The 26037-nt window shown below is 53.9% G+C and overlaps 1 protein-coding gene across 9 annotated transcripts in view; it reads right to left on the bottom strand.

Annotated features, from left to right (window-relative positions):
* The window catches only part of DNMT3A (DNA methyltransferase 3 alpha), a 117563-nt gene that overhangs the window by 6702 nt on the left and 84824 nt on the right, over positions 1 to 26037 (bottom strand). For 6 of the 9 annotated variants that reach the window (XM_074331764.2, XM_019712718.3, XM_074331768.2 and 3 more), the window contains 16 exons: positions 12075 to 12290; positions 11652 to 11810; positions 11149 to 11256; positions 10740 to 10896; positions 10263 to 10412; positions 10110 to 10154; positions 9278 to 9357; positions 8531 to 8643; positions 8209 to 8392; positions 7875 to 7959; positions 5531 to 5676; positions 4621 to 4711; positions 4291 to 4439; positions 3164 to 3249; positions 1340 to 1409; positions 433 to 551 (listed from right to left, as the gene is read on the bottom strand). In XM_074331764.2, the coding sequence (XP_074187865.2) occupies positions 433 to 551; positions 1340 to 1409; positions 3164 to 3249; positions 4291 to 4439; positions 4621 to 4711; positions 5531 to 5676; positions 7875 to 7959; positions 8209 to 8392; positions 8531 to 8643; positions 9278 to 9357; positions 10110 to 10154; positions 10263 to 10412; positions 10740 to 10896; positions 11149 to 11256; positions 11652 to 11810; positions 12075 to 12290 (1958 nt within the window). Of the gene's footprint in view, positions 1 to 432; positions 552 to 1339; positions 1410 to 3163; positions 3250 to 4290; positions 4440 to 4620; positions 4712 to 5530; positions 5677 to 7874; positions 7960 to 8208; positions 8393 to 8530; positions 8644 to 9277; positions 9358 to 10109; positions 10155 to 10262; positions 10413 to 10739; positions 10897 to 11148; positions 11257 to 11651; positions 11811 to 12074; positions 12291 to 12708; positions 12716 to 13109; positions 13190 to 15476; positions 15627 to 15706; positions 15838 to 26037 lie in introns of those variants that run through there. The other 3 variants (XM_019712721.3, XM_074331769.2, XM_019712720.3) reach the window with 3 other exon arrangements.

The raw sequence follows: 26037 nt of genomic DNA, 5'->3' as shown, positions 1-26037 counted from the left end.
AAACGTTCCAGGAGTTCCTGTTGACTCTGGCTGGTTGTCAACGGTCTCTTTGGCTAAATTGCAGTAACTCTGAGGAGGAGGTAATCTAGCCTGTGAGTCCACGGTGCTCAGGCTGTAAGGCCCACCTGGCCCTGTGCTGTCCTGGTTTGTAAGGTACGTAAAACGAGCAGCTCGCGTTAAGGAAGCTCCTGTAGCTGCCATGTTTCCTTGGAGTTCACAGGACCTCTGAGAGCCAAGGCATCAGGGATAGACACCTCTTACTTTAGGACCATCCCCAGGAATCTGCCATATTGGGAAATGCCTGGGAAAACCCACTGCTCACATGCATCTGTGGAAGACACAAGTCTGGCCGGGAGAGACAGTGGTCCCTGCCTCAAGGACGAGTCAGAACACACACACAGCCCCACGACACCTGCACACAGCCTTGGGTACCTTTCCATTTCAGTGCACCATAAGATGTCCTCTTTCTCATTCATGAAGACGGGGAAATGCTGGTCTTTGCCCTGCTTTATGGAGTTCGACCTAGTAGTAATGGTCCTCACTTTGCTGAACTAGAAAACGAGGAAAGAGGAATGAGCATCATTCGCTGGTCGTGCATTTACAATGTGTGCCGGGCGCTCGCCAGGGACTGGTGTCAACCCCTGCCAGGGCCTGGTCCGTCCAGGGGACCGGCAAAGGCCCCGTGAGCCTCCGAAGACCCACCGCCTTGCTCGTCTTCCTACTTTGAGGTCACCCGGCCATCCTCAGCCTAATCCCGCTGGCCAGGGACCTGAGGTGTAGCAGCTCGAGGCACTGTCCTTCCTAAATCTTCTAAAAATTGCTTCTTTCACAAATGTAGTGACTTGCAGGCAAAAAGATGCCAAGTTTCTGGGACTTGAAGACACCCCAGTGCTGGCACCTGCTCTCACGGAACCTGACACCTGGTGCACTCACTCTGGGAGGTTTCTCCTGAGAGAAACGGCGCTTCCACATCACAGGAGAATGTCTGCTCTGAAGGCTCATGAAATAGGTCCTGGCCAAAAAATTACAAAGCCCTAGCAGATCTAGGGCCCTCAGGAAAGATTTCTCAGTGTCCGCCCCCCCGGGACAGCAAGCGATGCTCCCAGAATGGCGAAAGCCAGCAAGGACTTCTGATCTCTCTCCTGGCCCTCCAGGCTTTCCCCTGGACCCTCCCATTGAACCTACTGTGAGCCCGTTATCACCTCCTAAACCGCATTCTCCACACTAGCTGCCTGCACAGAGCCCTAGGGAAGCAGAACACAGCCCTGGTGACAGCTCGACCTCATCCTGTCCCTGCCCTCCTTACCCCGCCGCAGAGGGCACTGACGCGGGGGCTAACCTTGGCTATTCGGCCATGCTCCAGACACTCCTGCAGCTCCAGCTTGTCATTCACAGTAGATGCCAACGGCCTAGGAAGCAGAAAAGAGAAGGTGACAACAGAAACCAGGAGAACAGGAACACACCCAGCAGCCATCTGACTCACACAGGTAAGCAAAAGGGGACTCCGTTTCCCACACCTGTTGGAAGCCCTTCAAACTCCCCCAGAACACGTGCACACACACTACAGCCATCCGGACACAAAACCGCCAAACATTAATCCTTAAAGGTGAATTCGAAAGTGGTCTCAAAATCCAAATAAGCAGGTAATACCTGCCCAGAAGGGGGAAAACCTCGTATTTTTGTATCAGTTATTTAAAATATACTGAGTTTTAAAAGCATCCATGGCAAAGCAAGCTTGGGGAGGGACAGAATGTTGTGTATCTTGGCTACAGTGACCATGACATGGGTGTGTACACTGGATGAAATTCACTGAAGTGTCTACCTTAAAGGTACAATTAACCTGACTCAAATTCTGCAGACTCCCCTGAAGACTAAAATGCTGAGACACTGAACGTGTCACTTCTCAGAGGGCAGACCAGATCACCGAGTATCATCACCTTCAGCGCAGGTCTTTTCTGCCATTTGAAAATACTTCAGATTGCACATAGTGGTCCGTCCACCCTCTCAGCGTGGAAACCACAGGGACCCACATTCCAACCGCCCCTCCCGACTCCTCCCTGTTTCGGGCCCCCACACACTCCACTTGGTCCCACCTGGTACCCCTGCTCCTCCCGGAAACTCAGAGGTCTAGAATTTTAGACTTGGAAGAAGCAGGTGGGGACAATCCCGTAGGACCAAGGTCTGTCAGAAGGCAGTTAGTGGCTCCATGAAAATACAGGACTATGTACAAGCCAGTCCATTTTCCCACTACACACATCCATCTTGGGAACTTTAGGGGGGCACTGAGTGTTCTCAAGTCAGCTGCCCCACTGACCTATCTCTTTCCCACCTCCTTCAGCTCTGCTGAATGCGTATGAGACTGGGGGAGTTCCTGCAACTTCGTGCTAATGGCAGAGATGGAGATGAGATACCTGAGGCCAGGCTAAATGATGTTTCCAATTTACAGGGTATTACCAAGGAGGTTTAAAATCCACACTCAAAACATTTTGGAAACTATTTCCCTCCCTAATCGGTATCTAGAGTGGCTGAATCGCACTCTGCTTTTGAACTGCTCGCTCTCAATCAGAATTCCTTTCTCCTCATAGGACTTTTTATAATGCAATTATTGCACTGAAGAAATGAAATTTTCTATGTGTGTAACCTAAATAGAGTAGCCTTCCCACAAACGACCTGAAGCCAACTAAGTGTGTGGGTAATAAGTGAAGCAGGACCCTCTAACCCGCATGGTGCTGCTTCAAGATGGCCTCTGCTGGGGCAGGATGTGGCCGGGCTGTGGGCACCTTTCTTTGCCATCCCAACCCCATCCTCTACGACTTAACCTCAGGAGACTAAGGCCCAACTGACTCTAGATACATCACCAATGTAGGAGAACCAACTATTTAACTCAGCAGCGTGTTGGCTCTTTTTTTGCATGAACAGCGTGCTTTTAAAGGTCCTATATTCAACCACTAGTTCTTCGTTTGTCAGGCAAGTATTTTCTATACCCTGACTCCCCTTCTTCCTCAAGAAGAAGGAAATGAAGAACACAGCAGAGCAGCAAGCTTGTCAGCAGGGCAGGCTGGCCCAAAAGGGCCCACGTAGTGCTCTTCTCCCCGAGCCAGCTGCCGCCGTCCTGCCTGCAGACCCCAACCCGCAGCCACCCGGGCCCGGAGCTGTCACCGACCTGTTCATACCAGGCAGGTTCCCCCAGAAGTAGCGGGCCCTGTGTGCGGCGGACACTTCTTTGGCATCGATCATCACAGGGTTGGACTATAAAACAGGAGAGATTCAAGATGAGCGAGAGAGAGAGGACGATTAAATAGTGCCAGGAAATTGTGCTAGTTTAGAGCCTTGAAGCGTCAAAGGCTCTTGCTTCTCTCTCAGGAGGCCACACACTGGGACAGCCTGAAGCCTCCAGGAAAAGCCCAAGTTAAACCCAGCCGCATTCCACATGCTCTCACCGGAACATTCTAACCGGCACAGTCCAGCTGAACATTCTATGATGAGGGAAACGTTCTTTACCTGCACTGTTCCCTCCAGTAGCCACCAGCCCACCAGCTACAGGTGGCTAATGAGTATGTCAAGTGAGGCGAGTGTGAATTTTAATGTTTCTCTGGATACCACACGTGGCTGATGGCTACCATACTGGACCACAGAGCTGTAGTTCACCCAGAGGCTTTGAGAAAGAAAGTTCCAACAAGTGTGGACATGTTCACTGGACGTCCAGATTATGAGCCAAAGATACCTACTCGCATTCATAGTCAGAACAGCAACTTGAGGTGTTACTGACCCTCAGACTTGGAGCATGGGCTGGACTCCCAGACCGCCCACGCTGAGAATGCCTCTGGCTGCAGAAATCCTCTGCGCATGGCTCAAACCTGGCTCAGAGCCAAGCTGGGACCCACTTTATGAGATAAGCCATTTTCTTCACAGGTGTCATAAAGCATCCGTCACAGTGCCAAGGAGTGAGGACAAGCCATTCTGGTTGGGAAAATCAACTTTGGCGTCTCCAAGGTTCCCCCATGAAACACCACACAGAACCCCAGCCCCAGGAGTCTGGCACCCCACCCTCTTAACAGTCAGGTCCTCCAAGCTCCGAGGCCCACACCCAAATACCACTTCTTAGAGTGAGACCACGGGTTCTTTCCAGAATGGGCCTCTGACAATGCTTCCTCCCTGGCTAACTGGGAAGCCCTTGCAAAGCGGAAGTCCTCAGTCCCCAGCTCCACAATGCAGACGAGACAGGGATAAAGCGGCGGTCCAAGGTAGAAGCCATTAGTGAGCTGGCCAAACCAAGGGTGCTGGCTATACCTCGAGAAATCGCGAGATGTCCCTCTTGTCACTAACGCCCATGGCCACCACATTCTCAAAGAGCCAGAAGAAGGGGCGGTCATCTCCCTCCTTGGGCCGCGCGTCATGCAGGAGGCGGTAGAACTCAAAGAAGAGCCGGCCAGTGCCCTCTGAGAGGCGGAAGAGAAAGCCGTCAGCTGGGCTGTCTGCAGACAGCGGTGTGGCTCGGGCACAGGGAGGGCAAGGGAGGACAGGGTCATCGGGAGTAGCCGTCCCAGGGCAGAAATATCCGAGTAGGAAACCTCCGTGCAGAAGCACCAGCTGAGGTGGCAGGGGGAGCACAGCACCTACCGTAGAGTCCCTTGCGGGCAGGGTTGACGATGGAGAGATCATTGCACGGACTGCCCCCAATCACCAGATCGAACGGGCCCCACTCCTGGATCTGGGAGGATAAAAGTATTGTGATGGGCCTGATGTCCGGGGACAGAGGCAGGAAGGAAGAGAGAAATTATCTGTGACTTTGGCAAAAAAGTACTATGGCATGGGCAAGAGGTGACCCGGCTTTGTATGCTCACTACATACACATTCGCACATACACTACGTGTATAAACGCACACGCACACTGTGCAGCCACGGGCCAGTCACTAAGGCCCTCTGGGCTCAGTTTCCTAAACAATAAAGTGACGGGACCAAACTGGATAATCTCTGAGGCCAGCAGGAAAAACAGCCACTCAGGGAGAAGGTGGTCCTGGCTGGACAGCTGAATGGGAAGGGACCTTGTGCTCTGCGCACTTTGGGCAGGGTGTCTGGGCCATGCGAGTGCCCTTCAAATGCCCTTCAGGATTCCTGAGGGCCTAGTAATAAACCTTACCCTGCCCAGTAGGCTGCCTTCAGGAGTAGACACAGATAACTTAAGGGCAAAGGGCCACTTAGACAAGGCCCCACCAGAGCCCCCAAGGATGGAGGCTGGTAAAGCTGCAACCTAAGCAAGTTGCAATCTAACTTGTTCAACTAAAAAGGGCCCTGAAACTAACCGGGGAGCAGCCCGAGCCCCCAAAGGCCAGCTCCCCAACTCCCATTTTAATCTGCCCATTATCCTCTTGAGACAGGACGAAAATGGAAGAGAGGCAGAGAGGCTTGAGGGGAAAACAGGCAAAAGAAAAGAATAAATGAACAAAATGAAAGGGGGCCGGCGCTGACCCCAGGGGCTGAGTGCAAGGGACACAAGGAAGGCGGGACGGGTCCCACGGCCCTGACATACATGCTTCTGCGTGACGCTGCGGACGTCCCCGACGTACATGATCTTCCCTTGGTGCCTCACCATGCCCACCGTGATGGAGTCCTCGCACACCTCCGACGCAATGTAGCGGTCCACCTGAATGCCCAAGTCCTTCAGCACCAGAAGCCCTGCGCCAGCCAGCAAAAGGCACAGTCACCGGGTCACCTCCGGTCTCTGGCCTTTGCAGGGGAGCCCTCTGGCCAGCCGGACACATGGGTCGGCCACAGGCCTGCACCCTACGCTGCCCAGTCAGCTGCCTTACTTCTTTCTGGGTCAAACTGAAACATCAACAACAAGGACATCGAGGCTGTTTCATGCCTAGTTTGATCTACTTCAGAAACGGTCAAGGCCGGGAAAGACTGACCAGACAGGAGGGGGATCAGGGAGAACAGCAGTTAGCTTTTGGGTGGCCTTTTCTCTGCCGCTGCTCCCTCATACACACTGGTCCTTCCTTACACTGCCCCCCACCCCACCCCTCCAATATCACCTCCTGCTGCACTTCTCCCCATCCTTCCAGACTCAACATAACGGTTTCATCCATGCCTGCCCCACCCCACGCCCCTGGGAGCACCTCCCGTCCTCCGTAAGCCCCCAGCCCTCTGCGTCCCTCTCCACCTCATTAGAGCAGCCAGCATGTCAGCATGTATCCCTAATTCAGCCCTTTTCTTGGGCTGCAGTGGTCTTCAAGACAGAGTAGGAGGTCTCACTCATGGGTTCCTCCTGAGCTAATGACACTCACTTCCTTACCACGACCCCTCTACAAACGCTTGCTGAATTGAGGCATGGAAACAATGAGAACAGACCCTGAGAGCTTCAGGAGAAACAGGCCACCATGGCCCCAGTTCCAATGCTCCCAAGAGACCTCCCCACCAAGGAGCTTTTACAGCCACTTGTCGGGGGTGCGACATGGTTTAAGAAGGCCTCAAAGTTCTAATCTGGAAAACCAAAGCTGTACATTAACCTCCTGCGGTTTATAGAACGTCAGCACTGAGCTGAGAACAGAAGATGAACATCTGGGATGCCATCCCCACCCTGGCCCTTTGGCCAAGGTCTCCGGGCACAGACTGGCCCTCTCCCTCTGGTCACATGAAGGCAAGTTCTGAAGAGGGTTACTCCTTTCTGAAGAACTGAGAATCCCTCAGCCTGGGGGCAGAGCAGAGGGTGGATAATGTCAGTGCCACCTTCCACGAGGGCTGCCTGGTAAGGTCAAGAACTGCATGACAGGGCGGCCAGGTGGCTCAGGTGGTTAGAGCACAAGTTCTCAACAACAGGGTTGCTGGTTCAATTCCCACATGGGCCACTGAGCTGCGCCCTCCACAACTAGATTGAAGGCAATAGGCGGCCAGATGGCTCAGTTGGTTAGAACGCGAGCTCTCAACAACAAGGTTGCTGGTTCAATTCCCGCATGGGATGGTGGGCTGAGGCCCCTGCAACTAAGATTGAAAACAGCGACTGGACTTAAAGTTGAGCTGCGCCCTCCAGAACTAGATTGAACGACTTGGAGCTGATGGGCCCTAGAGAAACACACTGTTCCCCAATTGAAAATGAAAAAAAAAGAACTGAATGAAAAATACAGTACCTACACGGTGACTGAGTGTTTCCTAAAAGATAACAGTCTAAGCACATAAAGATGTATGTCTTGGATACTTGTCACAGCACTGCTTGTGACAGTGACAAGAACAATAAACAACCCAATAGAGGGTTAAATAAATGATGGTACTTTTACTCAATGAAACCCTACTCAGCATTTACAAATAAAGAATGCAGTTCTATACTGGTTGACATAAAAAAGCAATCATAATATAAATGAAAAGGCATGTTACAACACTAGGCATTTTACTATTCGTTTGGTTTATCTATGTACGATTATATAAACACATATAAATGCACACACACAAAACTCTGAAACTACGTACGCCAAAACACTAATTATAGGATTATGAGCGATTTAAATATTCTTTACTCTCTCATTTGTAGTTTGTTTTCTCCTACGACTTACAATCAAAGCACAACTGCCATGTTTTTGTTTTGGTCGCCAAGCCGATCCTTGGAGGCTCTGTGAACATCGTCAATCACCTCTAATGATTGCTCTGTCCTCTGCTGGGGAGCCCTCCCCATTAAGGAAAGTGCCCACTGGACATACTGGTTGACCACTTTTTTTTTTTTTTTATACTTTTCATTGAACACAGTTCCCTCCTTAGGATCATGTTTTAACAATGATATGTTCACTCCCGTTTTGTTTTGCCCCAGTGAAACACACAGCCCCAAGCAGAGCTCCACGTCCCAGGACGAGCATGCCAGCACCTCAGCACCTGTGCACGCTCACCTGTAGCAATTCCATCAAATAGAGACAGCACCCGGATGGGCTTCCTCTTCTCGGCTGGGACAGGTGGGTAAACCTTCGGAGGGTCCTAGGCAGTGAGCACAACAGGCCAGGTGAGTGCCGGGAGTGTGCCCGGGCTCCACGCAAGGCTGTCCTCCCAGCCAACTGGGAGCGCGTCAGGCTGTAAACCTGTACGGCCCGCGTGCTGCACCGGCACCTCTGCTCATCGCCAGCCCCAGGACCAAGCGAAGCTCTCCATTCAGCCCAGTCTGCCCTCCGGCTCCGGCAGGCAGGGGGTGACAAAGAGCCAAGAGGACGCCCTGGGCCCGGCACTCACAAATTCCTGGTCGTGGTTATTGGCAAAGAACATCTGGAGCCGGGAGGGCCAGTCGTCCCGCCGCCGCAGCAGGCCGTACGTGCCCTTGTGGCCGCACATGTAGCAGTTCCAGGGGTCTTCCTTAATGGCTGCCTGGGCAGCCCCTGGCCCCACCAAGAGATCCACACACTCCACACAGAAGCACCTGCAAGGAAGGCCAGTGTAGCAGAGGGACGCTCAGCCTCAGGTTAGCCCTGGATGGGGCTGGGCAGGGCTGAGCAGGGAGGGAAAGCCCCACTACGGGCCAGAAGGGAGGGACGCTGCAGGCTGGGGGGCCCCTTACCTGCAGCAGTTGTTGTTCCCGCACATGAGCACCTCACGCCCCCCACAGCAGATGGTGCAGTAGGACTGGTAGCCGTCATCGTCGTACTGGTACGCACACTCCAGGAAGCAGTTCTAGAGAGCAGGGTGGAGGGTCGGACCACTACGCAGGGCCTCAGACAGCCCGGGTGAAGGCAGGCTTGGAATCCAGCCTCTGGGCTCTCACCTTGGAAACCTGACTCGGCCCTGGAGACATGACCTTGCACCCCTGACCCCACCCCAACCACCGCCACCCAGCCAGGGTCCAGCCTGAACCACAGATCAGGGAAGGAGACAGGTCTCCCAAGCACAGCAGTGGACAGAACCCAGGAGGCCTGAGCGAAGGCCAGGGAGGCAGCCACACCTTTGTCCCTTGCTGTGGTCCTGGGTTTTCCTCCTGAGCTCCGAGGCCACAGCAACCCACCTATCAGTCAGCCTGCCCTCCGCCACTGCCCACTAGTGACTGACGTTGTGAGCCCCCACCTGGGGAACTAGAATGGGCCTTAGTGGGGGGGAAGCATCTTTCAGAGGAAAAACAACGGCAAGTGAAATGCTTGAACTCAGGGGTGTGTTTCGTCAGGACCCTGCTTCCAGAACAAACCTTAGAGCTAACCTCCCAGCTGCCCCAGGTGCAGCGCCTTTCCCCCCACCAAGGCCAGAGGCGAGGAGATGCACTCAGCCAGGGGCCGAGGGGCACCCTCCGTCAGGTCTGTGCTGGCTGTGCCCCCACCTTGCAGTTTTGGCACATTCCTCCGATGAAGAGAGGGTGTTCCAGCGTGACGTTGAGGCTCCCACACGAGATGCAAATGTCTGAGAAGCAGAGAAAGCAGAGTAACTGACCATCACTGCAAGGCACCCTCTCCCACCTCACCTCAGGCCCAAGCCAGCTCCAAAAAAGCTACAAAAAGGGGATGTGCTGGAGCCGCAGCCAAAACGGAAAGCAGGAAGGATTCTGGGAGGTGCCCCACGGAACAGGGAGGCACTGTGGCCCCAAGCCCAGAAAGCCATTCATCTCTCAGAGCAGCACTGCCACCATACAGGGACAGGAACCTGCCGACGAGAACAGGGCCCTGCCCCTGGGTTACTCTGGCGAGACTCCATGGGCAGTCCTTAAGTCCTGGGCTCCTGTCCCCATCGTCCCCGACACAACAGCACCAGGCCAAGGGAGGCAGACATGGGAAGCTCAAGGCCACGGGATGGGAAGTGTGGAGGCGAAAGGTCGTGTTCAGGCCAATTCAATCAAATCCAACGGGGGGGCCACCCTGTCTGACCCACTGTGGTGTCCCAAACCCTAATGATCGGCACACGCCATTGACAAGACAGTAAGATTATGGCACCAGGAAAACAGCTGGGGTGTGTGAAGCAGGCTGGAGAAGGTGGGACACACAGGACAGATGCAGTCACCGAGTGCCCATGTCCTACGTCACTCAAAGCTGTCTAAGCACGATGCCTCTGCCGCAGGTACCTCTCTAGGAGCCAGCCTGCCTGCCTGCCCCTGTGCCCCCAGGGCAAAGACCAGTGACTCCCGGGAGTTGGTGTCCAGCCGCCCCATCCGGACTCACCTTCGATGTTCCGGCACTTCTGCCTCACCTCGTACACCAGCCGCTCTGCAGAGGGGGGAGGGAGGCCCAGCATCAGAGGCGGCCGCCAGGGCCTCCCTCACGCCTCTGAATGCGGCCTCACCACGCCACTCTCTCCCGAGCCAGGCCAACTACCTCTTGTGCGTTCGTCAATAATCTCCTTGACCTTGGGCTTCTCGGTTGTGCTCTTTCGGGGCTTTTTGGCTGGTGGGGGTGGTGCATAGGCAGCTGCTTCAGGTTCAACCCACATGTCTGTGTAAACTTCTTTGTAGGGGTTCTTCTCCTCTGGATGGGCAAAGCAGGTGACGAGGTCATGGTTACCGGCTGATAAGGAATCGCAGCTCCCTCTCCTTCCCCATTCTACCTACAATGGGGTGCAGCCTGGTCCCCAACTTGTCCCTTGCTCCCAACTCTGGTGTCAGCAGGCCCAGGGGGAGCAGGTTATTCTGCGTCCCAGAGCAGTACTGCCCCCACCCTGACTCCAGGAGAGGGAGACTATGGGCATTCCCACCAGGCCCCTCAACAGAGGCCTTGCCAGCTCTCCCTGAGCATGGCTTTCCCAGGCCTCGCTGGCAGGGGTCCCACAAGGCTGGGCTGGGCACCTGTGTTTACCTTCCGGAGGCTCCAGGCCCTTGGGGCCAGAGGGCTGGAAGCCTCCGAGGGCCCATTCAATCATCTGTTTGTTCTGCACCTCCACGGCCTTGGCCGTGTCGCTCTCGTCGCTGTCATGGCACGCTGGGAACAGCTTCCCGGCGCGGCTGCTGGCCACCTGCAGGGGAACACGGAGTGGGGGACAGTCTCAGGACAGGCGGGAGGGCACACTGAGTAGTAAAGGTGAGAAAAGGTGCAGGGAAGGGGAGGACGAGTGCAGAAAAGGGCGAATAAGGCGGACACAGAAGGAGTCCACGGGTCTGGCAGGTGGACCCTCTGCCCAGGCCTAACCTCCAGGCTCCAGCTTCCAGGCCAATGAGCAGTCCCTGCGTTTAAGCTCCCTCTTCCGAGTCCCTCGGAAGGCGCTCACCTGCAGGACTTCGTAGATGGCTTTGCGGTACATGGGCTGCTTGTTGTAGGTGGCCTGGTGGAAAGCACTGCAGAAGGAGCTCAGCGGCATCAGCTTCTCAACACACACCTGGAGAGACAAACACCGCCCTTGTTTTTCCTCCTTCCACACTCATCAAGCACCGTGCCTGGCAACTGGCAGCGGTTGTGCGCGTATTAAAAGTGGGCCTATGCCCTTGAGAGGACCGGATGCATCAATAATTACATGACTCAAAAGACCTGACTGCAAGCGGGTAAGGAATTCTGGGAGAGGGTTCCTGGAAGACAAACCCTCCCCGAGCACCCTCGCTCTCTACGCCACCAGTACAACCTAATCATCGCTTGGGCTTCTACAATAGCACACATACAGTCGGGGCGAACAGAGCCCACTTCTACCAACCACCCCAATTCCAGAACATGCCCCCAACCAAAATCGAAGGTCCTGTGACCAAGACCCCAAGCCATCACCAGACACCGTTAACTCACCACTGAGAACTTGCCGTCTCCGAACCACATGACCCAGCGGGTGCCTTCGGCTGCTCGACTCCGGCCCGTCATCCACCAAGACACAATGCGGCCGGGCCACCAGGAGAAGCCCCGCAGTTTCCCCCACACCAGCTCCCCAATGCCAAAGCCCCGGCCGTCCTGGAGCCCCAAGGAACAGAAGTCATTACAGGGCGTCATGAGTCCCTGCCACCCTGATCCCCCCCCACGGCAACCCCAACCCTGGGTATCTGAGGGTCGGGAGAGCCAGGAGGGAGCTCCATCTGAATGGACCAAAACAGAACAATTGGGGAGACGAAAGAGGCCTGGCATCAGGTGGAGAGAGGAGAGCAACACGGGAGCAGCTGGCAGTGGAAGGACCCAGGACAGGGCTGGACGAGGCCGATGAAGAAGCAAGCCTCTCACCTCGTACTCTGGTTCGTCATCAGCTGCTTTGGTGGCGTTCTTGTCCCCAGCGTCGGCCCCCACAGGCTCAGGAGTGGTGGCCACCGTGGGGGAGGCGGGGTCGGTGGGCTGCTGTACTGCAGGGGGGCTGGCCTCCTCCACCTTCTGAGACTCGCCAGACCCCTGGTTTTCTTCAACAGCATTCATTACTGCAATCACCTTGGCTTTCTTCTCAGCCTGGGAAAACAAGGAACAAAAGTTACCTTGACCTCTCCTGGAATTAGCAACGCCACCTGACCTACTTAGGGTGCTCTTCTCAATTTCTCTGTGGTCTGGAGACAGTGATGGGAGGTAAAGGAAGGAAGAGAGTTCTTCCCTCATCAACTCAACTGGCCTGCCACAGAGAACAAAGATTTGAAGATTTGAGAGGTAAATTCCAATCATTTGGCTCAATTCCAGCCTTTTCTGCCTCCTAGGAAATCTTCCTCCTAGGTCTAACCTTTCCCAACCGGTCACCATTATCAGTTGCCCACCCTGTGACAGGGAAAGATTAGTTCTATTCCGATATGGATCATGCACCTTTGTTTAGACACAGACCTTGGTCCCATCCTCTCTTAATGTATTTCCTAATCAAGAACTGGATCCTTTCCTCCACAGTTTCCCTGGGCAATCAATACCGTCTCTGTGGCTTCCAGACCACAATTCTAGTTCTGTTGTGATGTCTACCGATGATGAAATCACTGCTGTGTTTAAAGAGCACGTCTCGTTCCCCATCTGCTCGCACACCACAGAAAACCCAGTAAGAGCCTGCTTGCTCCCGTGCTCACACGCCATCCTGGAGTTCTCAGGATGACATCCAACGCATGTTCAGTCACCAGATTCACCCCTTCCTTCTATGTGCATCTTTCAGAGCCGTACATAAATACATTTATTCTTTTAACAAATAATCTTTACTGAGCACACACTATAGGCCGGCATCCTTTCCGCCATCCCGACAAACTCACCCAAACCCAACTGATGTCCCAACTGGACAGCCTCCACCTCTCACCGTCTCACACTTCATCTTTCAGACTCTGCCCCGGAGACCTGTTCCTTCTCACAACCTGCTCCGGGATTCCCATTCCCTTACAGAGGACCATGAAACCCTAGACCCTTAGCTCTGAGAGCCATTCAACCTCACCTCACCCCAGCAACGAAATCTAAAACACGTGGCCCTCAAACTTCAAGGCTGCACCCATCCCACCACACCACAGTCTGAGAGGAAAAAAAGCCCATTTTTGACATGCCTTTCAACACGAAGCTTTCCCTGAGAGCTGAGAGCTATGAATGGAAACCCCTCCTCAACATGAAAAAAGAACATCAGAAAGCAACCTGGCGTATAAGAGCTCTAAGCTGAAAGTCGGAGCGTCTACATCTCTGTCTCAGCCTTGCAATTCATTAACAGCTGAAGCTGGAGCAGCCCCTTCTCTTCCCAGTTGCTCCAACCTACAAAGTCATTTGAAAGCAGGATTTCCTTTCATCTTCTCTGAATGGTGTAAGAATCTGATGTATGTATGTATCAGGAATTCCAAGGACTCTCCAAAGCCTGCCAGTGGACCACCACCCCCATCCCGGGGTTCCAGGTTAAGAACCTTGGTTTTAAGCTCAATGGCCTACTGTCTTGCAGATTCATTTCATTTCACTCAATCTTCAAGTCTCTGCCTTCCCAATCAGCTTCCGATGGCGATTCCCAAAACACTGAGGATGAAGTCCTAGTTCTTTCTGACTCAACAGATTCTAAAATGGGTAAAGCATCCTTTGCCCCCCCCCCCACTCTCCACCCCCCTCCGGCCCACAAACAGCTGGGAGAAGGAAGTGGAAGAATGCAGAGTAATCGCTCATCCCTCCCTCACCTGGGGGACTCAGCCCTCCCCTTCTTACTATCAATTATCTACCACCTCCAGCCCACAAGAAGGTGTGCCTAGGTACCACTCCCACTCAGCCTTGGGGGAAGGGGATTCTCTTGTAGCATCATCAGCTGCCAGCGCTAACCCAGCGTCAGAGGCCTAGCTGTCTCTGCTCGCTTCCCACCATCCTGCCTCCTCCAGCTTCAGGCATGATGACTGATCTAGACCAGGGTGCTGCCTTGGATGACTCAAAGATCCCGCTTCCAGGACAAGGCCCTTCAGCCAGAACAAGCTGTGCAGGTGGCAGAGGGCAGGAGGGAGACAGGGGCCTTCAGAGGAAAGGAGCCTTAGTCACTTCCACCATAAGCAGCCACCGTCAGCAGCAGCCGGTGGGCGCCTGGCTCCCCAGGTCTAGAAGCGAGTCACACCACCCTCCATACTCCCCCACAGCCTTTGTCTCTCTCCTCCATCCCTCCACAGCCAGTTCCTGAACATGATTCTTCCCCCACAACTTCCCCCAGCTTGTCAGAGGCTGTTGCTGACGGCTGTGAAGAGCCCCCGACTCAGTAGGTGCAGGAGAACATGTACCCAGCACAGTTTTTGGCAGACGGAGAAGGAAGGGGGCCTCCGTCATGACAAGGCCAGCAAGGGTGGGGGAAGGAAGAAGCGGGTGGGTTAGCAGCAGGAGGCAAGAGAAAAGGGGAAGAAGGGGCAGAGATGGTGGCTAGGTGGGGGAGGGGCCTCATTAGATGAGTCTGCCTAGGGCAGTGCAGTAATGCCTTTTTTTCCATGTTCACTCCAACCCATCTCCCCAGGCAAACAAAAGGAGAAAGAAGGGTTAACTCAGGACTTTGGCATTTGGGCTAAAGGCTCCCACCCCCAGTTCAGAAGACCCCACCCCAGGTGGCCTACAGATTGGGCATGATCAGCAAGCCACTACCAGGGCTCAGTGAAGCCACTTTGCTGGAGTTTGTCCCGCCTGGAAAGCTACTAGTAACTCCACTCTGGTGAGGCAAGGCCTCCCTGTCCAGTCCCATCTCCCCGGCCAGCTGTCCCACCTCCACCTCCCTCTGCACTCGGGCTGCTTCCTGTTCCAAAGGTCAGAGGTCTGGGCGCCCATGCGGACTCCCCACTGGTGCAGTAGATCCTGGTCTGTCCCAGGCTGCCCCCCACGGCACCCACGATGTGCCACAGCCCCCTGTCAGGGCTGCACTGCTCCCTCCATCCCCAGCACCACTTTTTCCTGGCGGCCTGCCCCGGTGGCTCCCAGGGAAGCACAGATGAGGAAACTATCCCTCTCAAGAGGCCGCAAGGTTGGCACAGCCTGAGGACAGCATGGTCCACCAGCCAGGAACACAGGTCAGCAAGGAAATGCCAACAACCCATCTGCCAGCCAGGTCAACAAAAACGCTGCTTCCAGCCCAACTTTGGGGCTTCCAGCGCCCATGGTTGGGGCCTGCTCCCCAGTCCTCATGGACCACTGCCCTGGGCTCACAGCACTGCTGCTCTTCCTGGTTCCTGAACCGCCAGGTCCCACCTGAGCGCAGGGAGGAGTAGGGCTTGGGACTCCTGAGGAGGGAGTGGTTGGGACAGCAGTAACTCGGCATCTCCAGAACTCGGGCCAGGCAGGGGAGCCAGCTCTTGCGGGCCAGGGAAGCATACTTGACTCTTCTTAAACCCAGAGGGCTGCAGCGGCCCAGAGATCCTCCCACCAGCACTGCCGCCTCCCCGCCCCCAGCCTCCCCAGGGCTCAGTCCAGGAACCTACCCATAAGGCCAGGTGCAGCCCCTCTGTGGTCCCGCTCAGGTGTGAGCCCCGGCCCTGAAGCTCTGTAAGTAGCTGCCCGTCTGGGGGGAGGGGAAGGGGGCGATGGGGCTGGGGGCGGAGGGGGCCAGAGAGAGGGGGAGGGGGGAGGTGGGGGGGGAGGGCTTGAACATTTTCTTTGTCTAGAACTCCAGGTCACGTGGGCCCCACTGGAGTGCCTGGTTGGCTGCGAGCGGGCCGGGGGAGGGGGCCGGCTCTCAGACGCTGGCAGTGGGCCAGCCCCTCTCCTCCGGGCCGGGGGGCGCGGGGGCCTGGGGGCGCGGCTGGGCCTCCGCCCGTTCCCAGGGCCCGCCCCAGCCCAGGCTGGAGGCGGTGCCCGCCCCCTCCTCCCAGGCTGGCCCTCCCCGCCCCCTCTCTCCTAACTCGGCAGGAGCTCCACGCGGGGCCAGGGGGCGAGGCGAGGAGCCCGCGGGCAGCGCTGGAAGGGAAAGAGGGGAGTCGGGAGGGAAGGGGCTGCTCTCCAGCTGCGGAGGTAAGCTGGGAGCGCAGGCGAAAGGAGAGCGGAGGTTCCGGACAGTCTGGGAGAGCCAGGAGAAAGTTGTTAAAAGTGAGTCTTTCAGACGCACACGGAAAAAAAAAAAAATTATAGACGAGCAAAGAAGTCTAAGAAGCTGTAGGAAAACTCCAAGCACAGAGATGGACAGAAGGCGCCCGCAGAAAATTGGGAGCACTCCAGAACAGCGGGGGGGGGGGGGGGGAGGCTCTCTTCACACTTCACACTACAGGTGGATAGAAAGGAGTGCCTTTAAAAGCTGGCTGGCGGGCTTTGAAAACCGCTTCCTGGGCCAGTCCCCGGGTCCTTTAAGTCACTTTGGGGCTGCCTTGGATTTCTCATTTTCCTGTTTGCAAGGTGCGGGGGCTGGGGGTGGTGGCCGCTAGTTCAAAGGTACCTTCCCTAATCAGCTCGCTATCGGATCCAAGACCCGAGGGGGTGCCTGAAACCTTGGAGAGTACCCAACTCTATACACACCGGTTTTCTCGCTATACAAACCTATGATGAAGTTTAATTTCTAAATTAGGCAGAGTAAGGGATTAACAATAACGAATAAAATAAGAATAATTATAACCGTATCCTGTAATAAGTTATGTGAATGTGGTCTCTCACAATACCTTTGTACTGTTACCATTTTTCTTACGATGTGAGATGATAAAATGCCTACGTGATGAGAAGTGAGGTGAAGGAGGAGGCCCTGTGACTGACCTGACCATACCTCAGAAGGAGGCTCATCTGCTTTCCGAGGATCTTGGGTCATTGAGCCTTGGTGGTGTCAACGGCTGGGGAAATTTATTGTTTTCGACTGTGGCTGACCTCCAGTAACTGAAAGCTCAGAAAGCAAAACTGTGGAGGGAGTGGGGGAGCCACTGTATAGCAGTTCCTTCCGTGCCAAGTGCAAGTCTATGCAGCTCAAGAAGACTCCATTCCCCCCCCCCCCCCCCCGGAGGCTCCAGGTGGAGCCTCCAGGAACAGCCTCAACCATTTCAAGCTCCCTCCTGAGCAAAGGCCCCAAGGAGGACAGACACACAAGGAATTGACAGATTCAACTAGACTTGGAGGGACCGGAAAAGGTCCCCGAAAACATCTGTAAAGACAACTGTATCACAAACACGAAGCCCAGGGGGCCAGGATGGCTTAGAAGCCAGCGAAAGGGTGGTATGGATAAATGAGATTTAAGAGATCAGTGCAGAGCAGAGACTGGTCCTGGGGGAGGAATCAGATTTGCAACGAGGGAGGATAGGTAGGGAATAAGAGCTGTTAGTCTGGGGAGGGAGGAAAACCGTTGCCCACCTCCCACCCCCAATATGACTGAAGCTAAAAGAGTTCAAAGAAAGATGCCCATGGGTAGATCCAACAGCAGTGAAGAATAACCACAGGTTTTCTGACAAGAGGAGATGAAGAGGTATTTTGGAAAGACGAGCCGGGTTTCGTTTTGCAAGATGAACTAGAAAGAAGAGCAAAGGAACGGAAGGGGAATACTCCCAGAAGCAGAGGGCTGTTCGGCCAGTGGCACTTGTCAGAAGCTGGACTTGGATCTTAGTTCTATCATCATGACCTTGAACAAGCCACTTACCCCAAGAAGTATGTTTTTTTTTTCATTTGCAAAACAGGAGTGATGACATCTGCCCTCCTAGACCCTGAAATACCAGCATCTCTAAAGGAAATAATGCCCTAGATACCTGGCTTCCAGCCACAGTCAGCTGGAACACATAATACTAGCTAGAAAAGGTGCTGGTGTGATGAAGTCGGATGTGCTGTGAAGGAGAGCCCACCATCTCCTGGGGCTCAGCACCCTTCTGAGCAAGCAAGCCCTGAAGGAGGAGATCTCCCAATCAGAGTGCCTTCTCCAAATAATATTGGGGAGTACAGACTTCTCTCTCCCACCCCCCACTGAGACCCAGAATCCATACAAGAAGGAGGAGCCATTTGACAAAAAAACAGGTCCTCTTCTGCTCCAACACATCTTTCAACCCAATCAATGTATCTGCTTGGTACAATGTTTAAGAGACCCCCTAAGTAGAGATGAGAAGCCCTGAATTTATACCTCTTGCATGCGTCCACCCTTTAAGGAATGCCATATGACTTGCTTAGCTGTTTCTCTCACTGATTCCTCCTGGGCATCCAGGCCCTGTCAATAGGCCGTTTTAGACCTTACCTCAGTCCTCTCAAAATGAAGTCTGTGCTCTGGCTCGGCTGGCTCTTTTTAATATCACTCTATCTTATCTATGGCATCTCCTTTCCATTATTACTTATGGCTAAACACTTGGTTGGTCTTGAGACTTCTTCAGACAGTGAGGAATAATGCCTACGCCTGTGGCCAGGTCTCAAAAGTGTCAGAAGGGACCAGGGCCCTCGGTTTCACTTTCTCTTGGCTGACTTAAAAAGTAACCTCTCCCTCCAGCTGCCAAACTTCCTCATTCTCATTCTTTAAAATGAAGCTCAATCTTACCTCTTCCACACAGCTCCCAACTTAAGCAAAAAGAAGCCCAAACTCCAAGGTGTCCCCTCGCCAACCGAGAGCTGTGTCCCTCTGCGGCAGCTATCGGACAGGAAAAGTTCCGTTTCTATTCTATCTTGAGATTTGTGCCTTCTTTGTGCTCTGTGGGCAGAGAGAAGACTCCAAAGCAGAAGTGACCCCATCTAGGGCAAAAGGTGACTTTAGTAAAAAGTCAGGAAGAAACCAGGTGGCCTTCTAGGATCCTCAGGTCACATATGTCCTCAACCTTCCAGAATAACCCTCCCAGGGCGATTACTGGGCTAGGTCTTTTGACTGAGATAAAGGTAGACAACCTAAAATAGCAGGGTCATGTAAAATAGCCAGGTTCTTGGAAATGTTATTTAAAAAAGTATGTTGAAAGGAGAAAGTCCTGGATGAAAAGGAGATCTGGTGAATGTCAAGAGCCTAAAAGAAGTGTTGGAGAGAAAGTCTCCGGCATGGTCCAGAAGAGAGGGTGACCTGAAAGAGAGGGCACGTTTCCTGTTTGGCAGGCAGAGAGCGAGTGATTCAATAGGCCCGATGAAAATACCTCCTAAGGACACCTGACTCTCTCAGTCCTGCTCCTGTATTCATCAAGCAAACTTCTAATTTTAATTACATTTTCCAGTGACTCTGATACCAGTAAGTTGCCAGAAAACAGCAGGACAAGTAGGAGGATGTGTGTGGCAAGGACACGTCCTGTAATAAGTTGGTAAATTTAACATTCTGGTATGTACGTCACTCTCGTGTGTCTCTGCAGAGCGTGATCATAATAAGTGCCATTACTTTGACTTTCCATCTCACAGAACTGCGATGAGACACGAGGGCCATGATCCCCAACCAAAGGGCCGTCATTCCCACAGTTCCGGGTGGTCATTGCCACGCCTGTGTGACTGATTTTAACATTTACCACTTGAGTCCCTTTACTCAAAATCAGAGAAGCCACCATCCCTAGGAAGCCATCTGCAAAGCCACACATTGGAAAAACACTGCATCTTTGCTGCCACACAAACATGCCCAATGACCCCCAAGGCCAGGAAGACTTTATCCAGATCAACGGCCATGAGATCCAGAGGGATGTCTGTTCTGCCCCCATCCTCCTCCCACCTCTGGCTTGGCCTCGATGCCATGCGAGGCACTAGACCTCGGACTCCTGCTGATTACATCAACACTCTGCGTGGCACTCAAAGCCCCCACAATCTGTCACACTTACGTCACACAGCCTACACTCAGCCCACCCACTTGCTATTCTCCAAATACGTGTGTTTTTTGTGCCTTTGCTCATGTTTCCTTGCCCCTCCCCTTCAACTCCCACCAGCCCATCCTGCCTATCCTCCTGGCCCGGCTCACCCGTTACCTCCACCATGAAGCTTTCTCTAGACCTCAGTAAGGTAGCCATTGGCTGCAGGTACTATGTAAAATAAATAAAAATAACAATTCAGTTCCTCAGTGGCGCTAGCCACAGTGCAAGTGTCTAAGAGCCAGTTGGGGCCAGGGGCCCCTGTACTAGTTGGCACAGATTTTAGAACATTGGTAGCATTGCAGAAAGTTCTAGTGGACAGTGCTGGTCTGGACCCTCACCCTTATCTACCCCCACTGAAAATTTACGCTGCCCCTCCCCCTGCACTCCCATAGCACTTTATAATCCTCTCTTAGCACCTGCCAGTTCTTGCCTGTGCTAAGGTGACTGAGTACTCATTTTTCTCCTCCACGAGATTAAAAATTCCTAGAGGGCCGGGACTGGATCTCATTCAGCTTCATATGGAAGCAGTGTGGGCCAGAGCTCCTTGCAGAATTGTAGAGGATTAAAACAGTGATTGCTGAACTCAAGTCAACATTCCAGAGCCTCATCCAGAATCCACTGCCCAAGTTCTCAGTTGGGGACAGGTTACTTTCCATAGCACAATTCTAAATGGGCTAAGAGGTCCAGGCTGCGGCTCCCCGAGAGGTGGGAATCTTCATCTTCCTATTTTGCTGCATGCAGGCCACACGGAGGTTGCAAGCAAATGACCAGGACTGGGCTGCTGGCAATGAAGCTAAAAATAGCCACAGAACCCACAGCAAGGAGTTAGCAGGACTTGTTGCTAGGGAGACCAGTGGCAGAGAGAGCAACTAAGCAGGGAGAAAGTGTCAGACCTGCACCGGGGAGAGCAGAGGCCATGGGAGGTGGGGGGCGGGCCCTAAGTTGACAGGGGTCCAAGGCTCCCACCTGGAGATGGTCTGCCTTCTGGCAGTTCCTGACTAATGTTCTGAGTGGGGCAAATGCTTCCCCTGTCCCTCAGTAACCCATTTCCATGGAAACCACCATGACTGGGGTGAAGTACCAGCCCCTGGAAGGGAGGCCTCTGCCTAGAGCTGGTTGTTATGGCAACATTCCCCCTTCCTGTCATTCTCTCTCTCCTGTCTTCTGTGGGGAAAGGTGGGGGCCTGGTCTTGGCTTCGCCAGCATGACCAGGAAACACCCACTTCCTGACAAGAGTAACCTGCAAGGGGCTTCGGAAGCTCCTGGGAACCCAGAAAGGCCAGTCGGTCCCCAGCACAAGGCAGAGCTTCCTTTTCTCTCCACAGGAGCCTCACAGATCATCGCCACGAGAAGCCCAAACTCACTGGGGTTTACAACCTCGACCCAAAGGGGTTTTTAAAAATATAGATTCCTGAGCTCTCTTATGGAGATCAGCAGGCTTGGGGTACGGCCCAGGAACCTAATAAAACCTCCCTGGGTAATTGTGATATGAGCCAGGTGTGGAAACCACTAATGGCCCTGGCTAGCCCTCTTCCAACTGAGGAAACTGATGCCTAGAGGGGGAGAGCCCACCCAAAGGGGCAAAGCCATTAATTGAAGAGGAAGTGGTTTGGAGAGGGGTGGGGTAGGTAGGAGATGCAGAGGGAATCTCTCTCAGTGCACGTCTGGGGTGAGGTCCCAGCTCCAGGGCCTTTGCCTCCTGCTCCCGCTTCAAGCCAGAACATGCTGTTGTCCGATACTGGATTGTGATACAAAAACGAGCCTCTCAACAAGCTGTCCCTTATGGCAGAAGTGGAAGGTAGTGGGGCTGGGCAGTCTGGTTCCCAGAGTATATAGAATGGAGGCAGCCCAGGCAGACAATTTGGACTGAAAGAGAAATCCATCTTCCTTCGGAGGGAAAGCAAAAGGGTCACCATGGCAACCCGCAGTGTGCTGGCCTAGCTGGGCTCTGTGCCATCATCCCAAACTTGGGCGCAGCATTTAGGCAGACGCCATAGGGCAGGGGGACCCCACCCCCATGCCAGTAGAGTTTTAGAACCCGAAGAGGCTGGCACCCACCGCTGAGCCTGCCTGCAACACACTTAAACGCTAGGATCCAGGAGCACTAAGCCTCCTGAGCACCTGCCAGAGCCAGGCCAGGGGAGGACACTGAGGAGGCAGAGGGCACGGTGGAGACAGGCCTCCACCCTTCTGTTACTCACAGCCCAACTGTGAGCCCAAGACCCACCACACATGGAACCGCAGCCCTCATCCAAGACACCATGCCATCAGCTGGTAAATTATGTGGTCAAGATGCTTTCTCTGTGTGCTGAAGGCAATTCGGGGAGGCCGGGATCCGCAAAGGCAGGGACACTCAAGGGAGGAAGAGGGTGAAGTAGGAATGGCGCAACCTCCCTGCTGTCTCAGACAGGAATGGCCAGATTTCTGGGGGTATCTGCAATTGCATCTGCTTCCTGGCGGTGAAGGGAGGCTGAGAAGCACAAGCACAGCTGTCTGCCTAGCTGCTAGGGAGGAGGAGCTGCTTGGCGCCTGCTCTACGATCCCCTCAGATAAATTCTGACCAAGAGAGAAAATGAGGGATCAGGGAACCACCTTTCCGCTGACCCCTCACTTCATCTCTCCCGCCTCCATCACAAGCAACCCTCACTCCTCCCCAGTTTCCCCATTCTCTCCCAGTCACCACTACGCTTCCTAATGGTGTGTGCATGAAAGCCCCAACTGGCCAGACCTGCCCTAGGCTTGTGGAACTTCAGCTGCCAGCCTCTTCCTCACTGCGCCCATCTGCTGCCTTCTCTTTCCCTACAATCCCTGGCCGGCTCCATACGGGGAAAGCTTCTTCCCAAACCCCAATCTCCCCTCCGGGTCACTTTCATCCCCCCTCCCGGAGCTGCTACGTGTGCTGCTAGGTGCACAGCTCCACCTGTTAGTGAGTGGCGTGTGGCATCTGGGAGGGGACCAGCGGTGGGGGCTGGCGTGCTCCTGACCAGGAAAATCAACAGAAGGAGGAGGCTGTAACATCTAGGGCTGAGCAGGGGGTCACAGCTGATGACAAGACCTTCAGTCTAATGGGACCGCAAATACCTGCTTAATATTACAGATAAGATCAAAGGAAGTCGGGGGGGCGGAACATTTGAGAGGTGGAAAGAACCTTATGACAAGTTTGCTTGAGGACATGTCGATGTTGTCACTTCGCTTTAGAAACCGGACCCTAGAGAGAAGTATTAATTTCATACTTGCAGGGGGATGTGGGTCAGAAGGAACCTCGTAAACCCTAAAGGCCTGGGCTACTTTCCCCTCCCCCAGGCCCTTTCCCCAGGCTCCAGGGGTCAAAGGGAGGGGCCTCAGGGACCACCATTCAGATTCAGGCAGAGCATTGCAGTAAAGGACAGCTGAAAACAGCAGGAACGCCTACCATCTCCATCCCAAAGGGAAAATTTGAATTCCTGTACCAAGTCCTTTCCGGCCTCTCGCCCCACCCAGGCTTGGAAACGGTTCCCTAGCTGTGCCTGCCTTAGAACCCATCCTTCTCCTTGATTCGAGATTCAAGAGGGGAGTCTCAACCTTGACTGTACCTTAGATTCACCTGGAGAGCTTTAGAAAGATCTGGGCCGCAGCCCTTCACTCGACTCCAGATCTAAGGACTCCAAAGGAGGGGCCCAGGTGGTGTCGGTTACAAAAAAACTCCCCCCCTGCCCCCCCCCCCCCCCCGTGATCCCAGTGTGCAGTGACACCCGCCACCCCCACCCCATGTGGGTGACAGGGTGGTAGGTGATACAATAAACACATCTTTGGGGGACTCTCTTCTGTGCCAGATTTGGTTTACTTCAAATCATTCGAAGCTTGATGGTTCTCAGACCACAGAACCATCTGGGCACCTGGCTGGGAAATCAGATTTCAGGTCCCGCCCCAGAGATCCTGCCTGCCTCAGTTCAGAATGAGGCCCAGGAATGTGCCTTTTTATTCCACTGCCCAGGTGATTCTGCTGGAGTAAGACACAAACCCACCCTTTAAGAAACACTGAATTTTGATAGCACCTTTCATATGTATAAAGCATATCCAACTCAATTTCTGTTTTTTGTGGGGGTTTTTTGCCGCACGAAGTTGCCTTTCAAACAGCATCTAGATCCAAATATACAGGATACTGACTGTTTTATCTCTGTTCTTAATCCATCCGAGTTGGAAGTGAAAAATTAAAATATACTGCCCATCATTCATTGACTAAAAAGGAATAGGGCAACAGTCATAGAGCATCTGTGAAGGGTTGTTATGAAAGAATGGCAAGTCAGAAAACTGCTGAAATTCACACACACCGTTGGCAGGGAGAGTGTAAATCGAGCGGTGAAGGACCAGGGTGGCCACAGAGATCTGAAGCGGGTTAGAGAGGTCTCCACAGGCAGGTGGAAAGGGGGACTTGAGTGGGTCTCTAATTGGTTCTGGGACTCCTTCCAGAGCCTTTCCTGGATGCCAGCTGCTCTCAGACACCCCAAGTCCCTGGCCCTCCCTATCCTGCTCCTCGCAAGGCAGGGCTGCTCCCCTGCTTCAGGCTCTTCCCTCTCTCCAGCCAGCACTTGCCCTCCATGTGGATGACGAGTCTGGTTCCAGGCCCATCTTTTGAGCTGCCAGCTAACCCTCTCCCCATGGACAGCCACCCTGCTGGCTTCTCAAAAGCAGCTTGTCCAAAACCTAAGTCAAAAGTCTACCCAGGCCGGCCTGGTGGCTCAGGTGGTTGGAGCGCCGTGCTCCTAACGCCGAGGTCGCCGGTTCAATTCCTACATGGGGCAGTGAGCAACAGCTCTTCTTAGAGCTGGGCTGCTCAGGTCTGCCTGGAGCTGGGCTGCCATGAGCAGCCGGAAGTTGGCGGGAGCTGCCACAGGTTGCTGAGTGCTGCTGCGGGCTACTGTGTGCCAACGTGAGGGGCCGGTGGCCAGCGTGAGCAGCCGACAGCCGGCAAGAGCTGCCATGAGCTGCTGTGAGCGACCGACCGACGACTGGTGGCCGACAGCCGGTGGGGGAGCACAAGGCTCATGGGCCAGGGAGCTGTGTCCTACACAACTAGACTGAGAAACAACGGCTTGAACCGGAGTGGGGCGGGGGAGGCGGAAGAAGGGGGAAAAAAAGAAAGTCTACTCCCTCCTAAGAGAATATCATGACCTTGGGATAGGCAGAGAATTCTTAGCAATACACACATATACACACTAGCCAATAAAAGAAAAAAAATGGATAAATTGGACTTTATTAAAATTAAGAGATTCGGTTCCTCAAAATACATCCTTAAGAAAATGAGCAGTCACACCACCTTCCTGCCCAAACCTGCTCTTCCTCCAGGATTCCCTAGCTCACATAATGATACCCTCCACCATTCCCCAAACACCAGCAGGTTTCTATCTTCCCTCCAACCAGAGACAAGTTTTATCAATTCTATCAAGCCTAGCTCCCATGACCTGGCCCTCAGCAAAGCCGAAGGTATTGCCCCCCACTGGTCTTGCTCTAAACGTCCGTTCTCTGGGCCCCTTACAATGCTGTCGGCGTTATCGTCCTATAATACACTTCCAGTGCTCTCATTCCCGTTCCCTACTGCACACTGACGGCACAATGAAGCTGACATTTCTCATCGACAGGAAGCCTCCCCAACTCTCACACCCTACTTAGAGATCTCTTGCTGTTCCCTAAACCCAGAAGTTTCATGCCTCCTTCTCTTTGCCCTTAGTTCCTTTCCCTGAAATGCCTTCCTTATTTATCCCTAGTGGAATTCTCAAAGGACACCTCCTCCAGGAAGCTTTCTGGGAGTTCCCTGGCCCTCCTCTGTGCTCACCACTGTCTGTGCCAGAAGCACATCCACCCGATGATGAGGCTCTGGGTGAACACTACACACTCCCGCCTCCTCCACGAGGCAACCTGTGCCTCTAGGACAGTGTCCAGCCGGCTCCTCCAGGAGCAGCACAGTGCTGTGTGTATTTAGTAAGTACTGAGTTCAAGTCTGTTAACTCCTTCATCTAGTATATTGGCTCCTTAACAAAGTCCCAGAGTCCGGCCGACCAACTGAAGCTTGAACATCCCAG

This window comes from Rhinolophus sinicus, chromosome 2, assembly GCF_057876585.1.
Source record: "Rhinolophus sinicus isolate RSI-liver-muscle chromosome 2, RSI-T2T, whole genome shotgun sequence".
NCBI lineage: Eukaryota > Metazoa > Chordata > Mammalia > Chiroptera > Rhinolophidae > Rhinolophus > Rhinolophus sinicus.
This window is presented reverse-complemented; position numbering and strand designations above follow the sequence as displayed.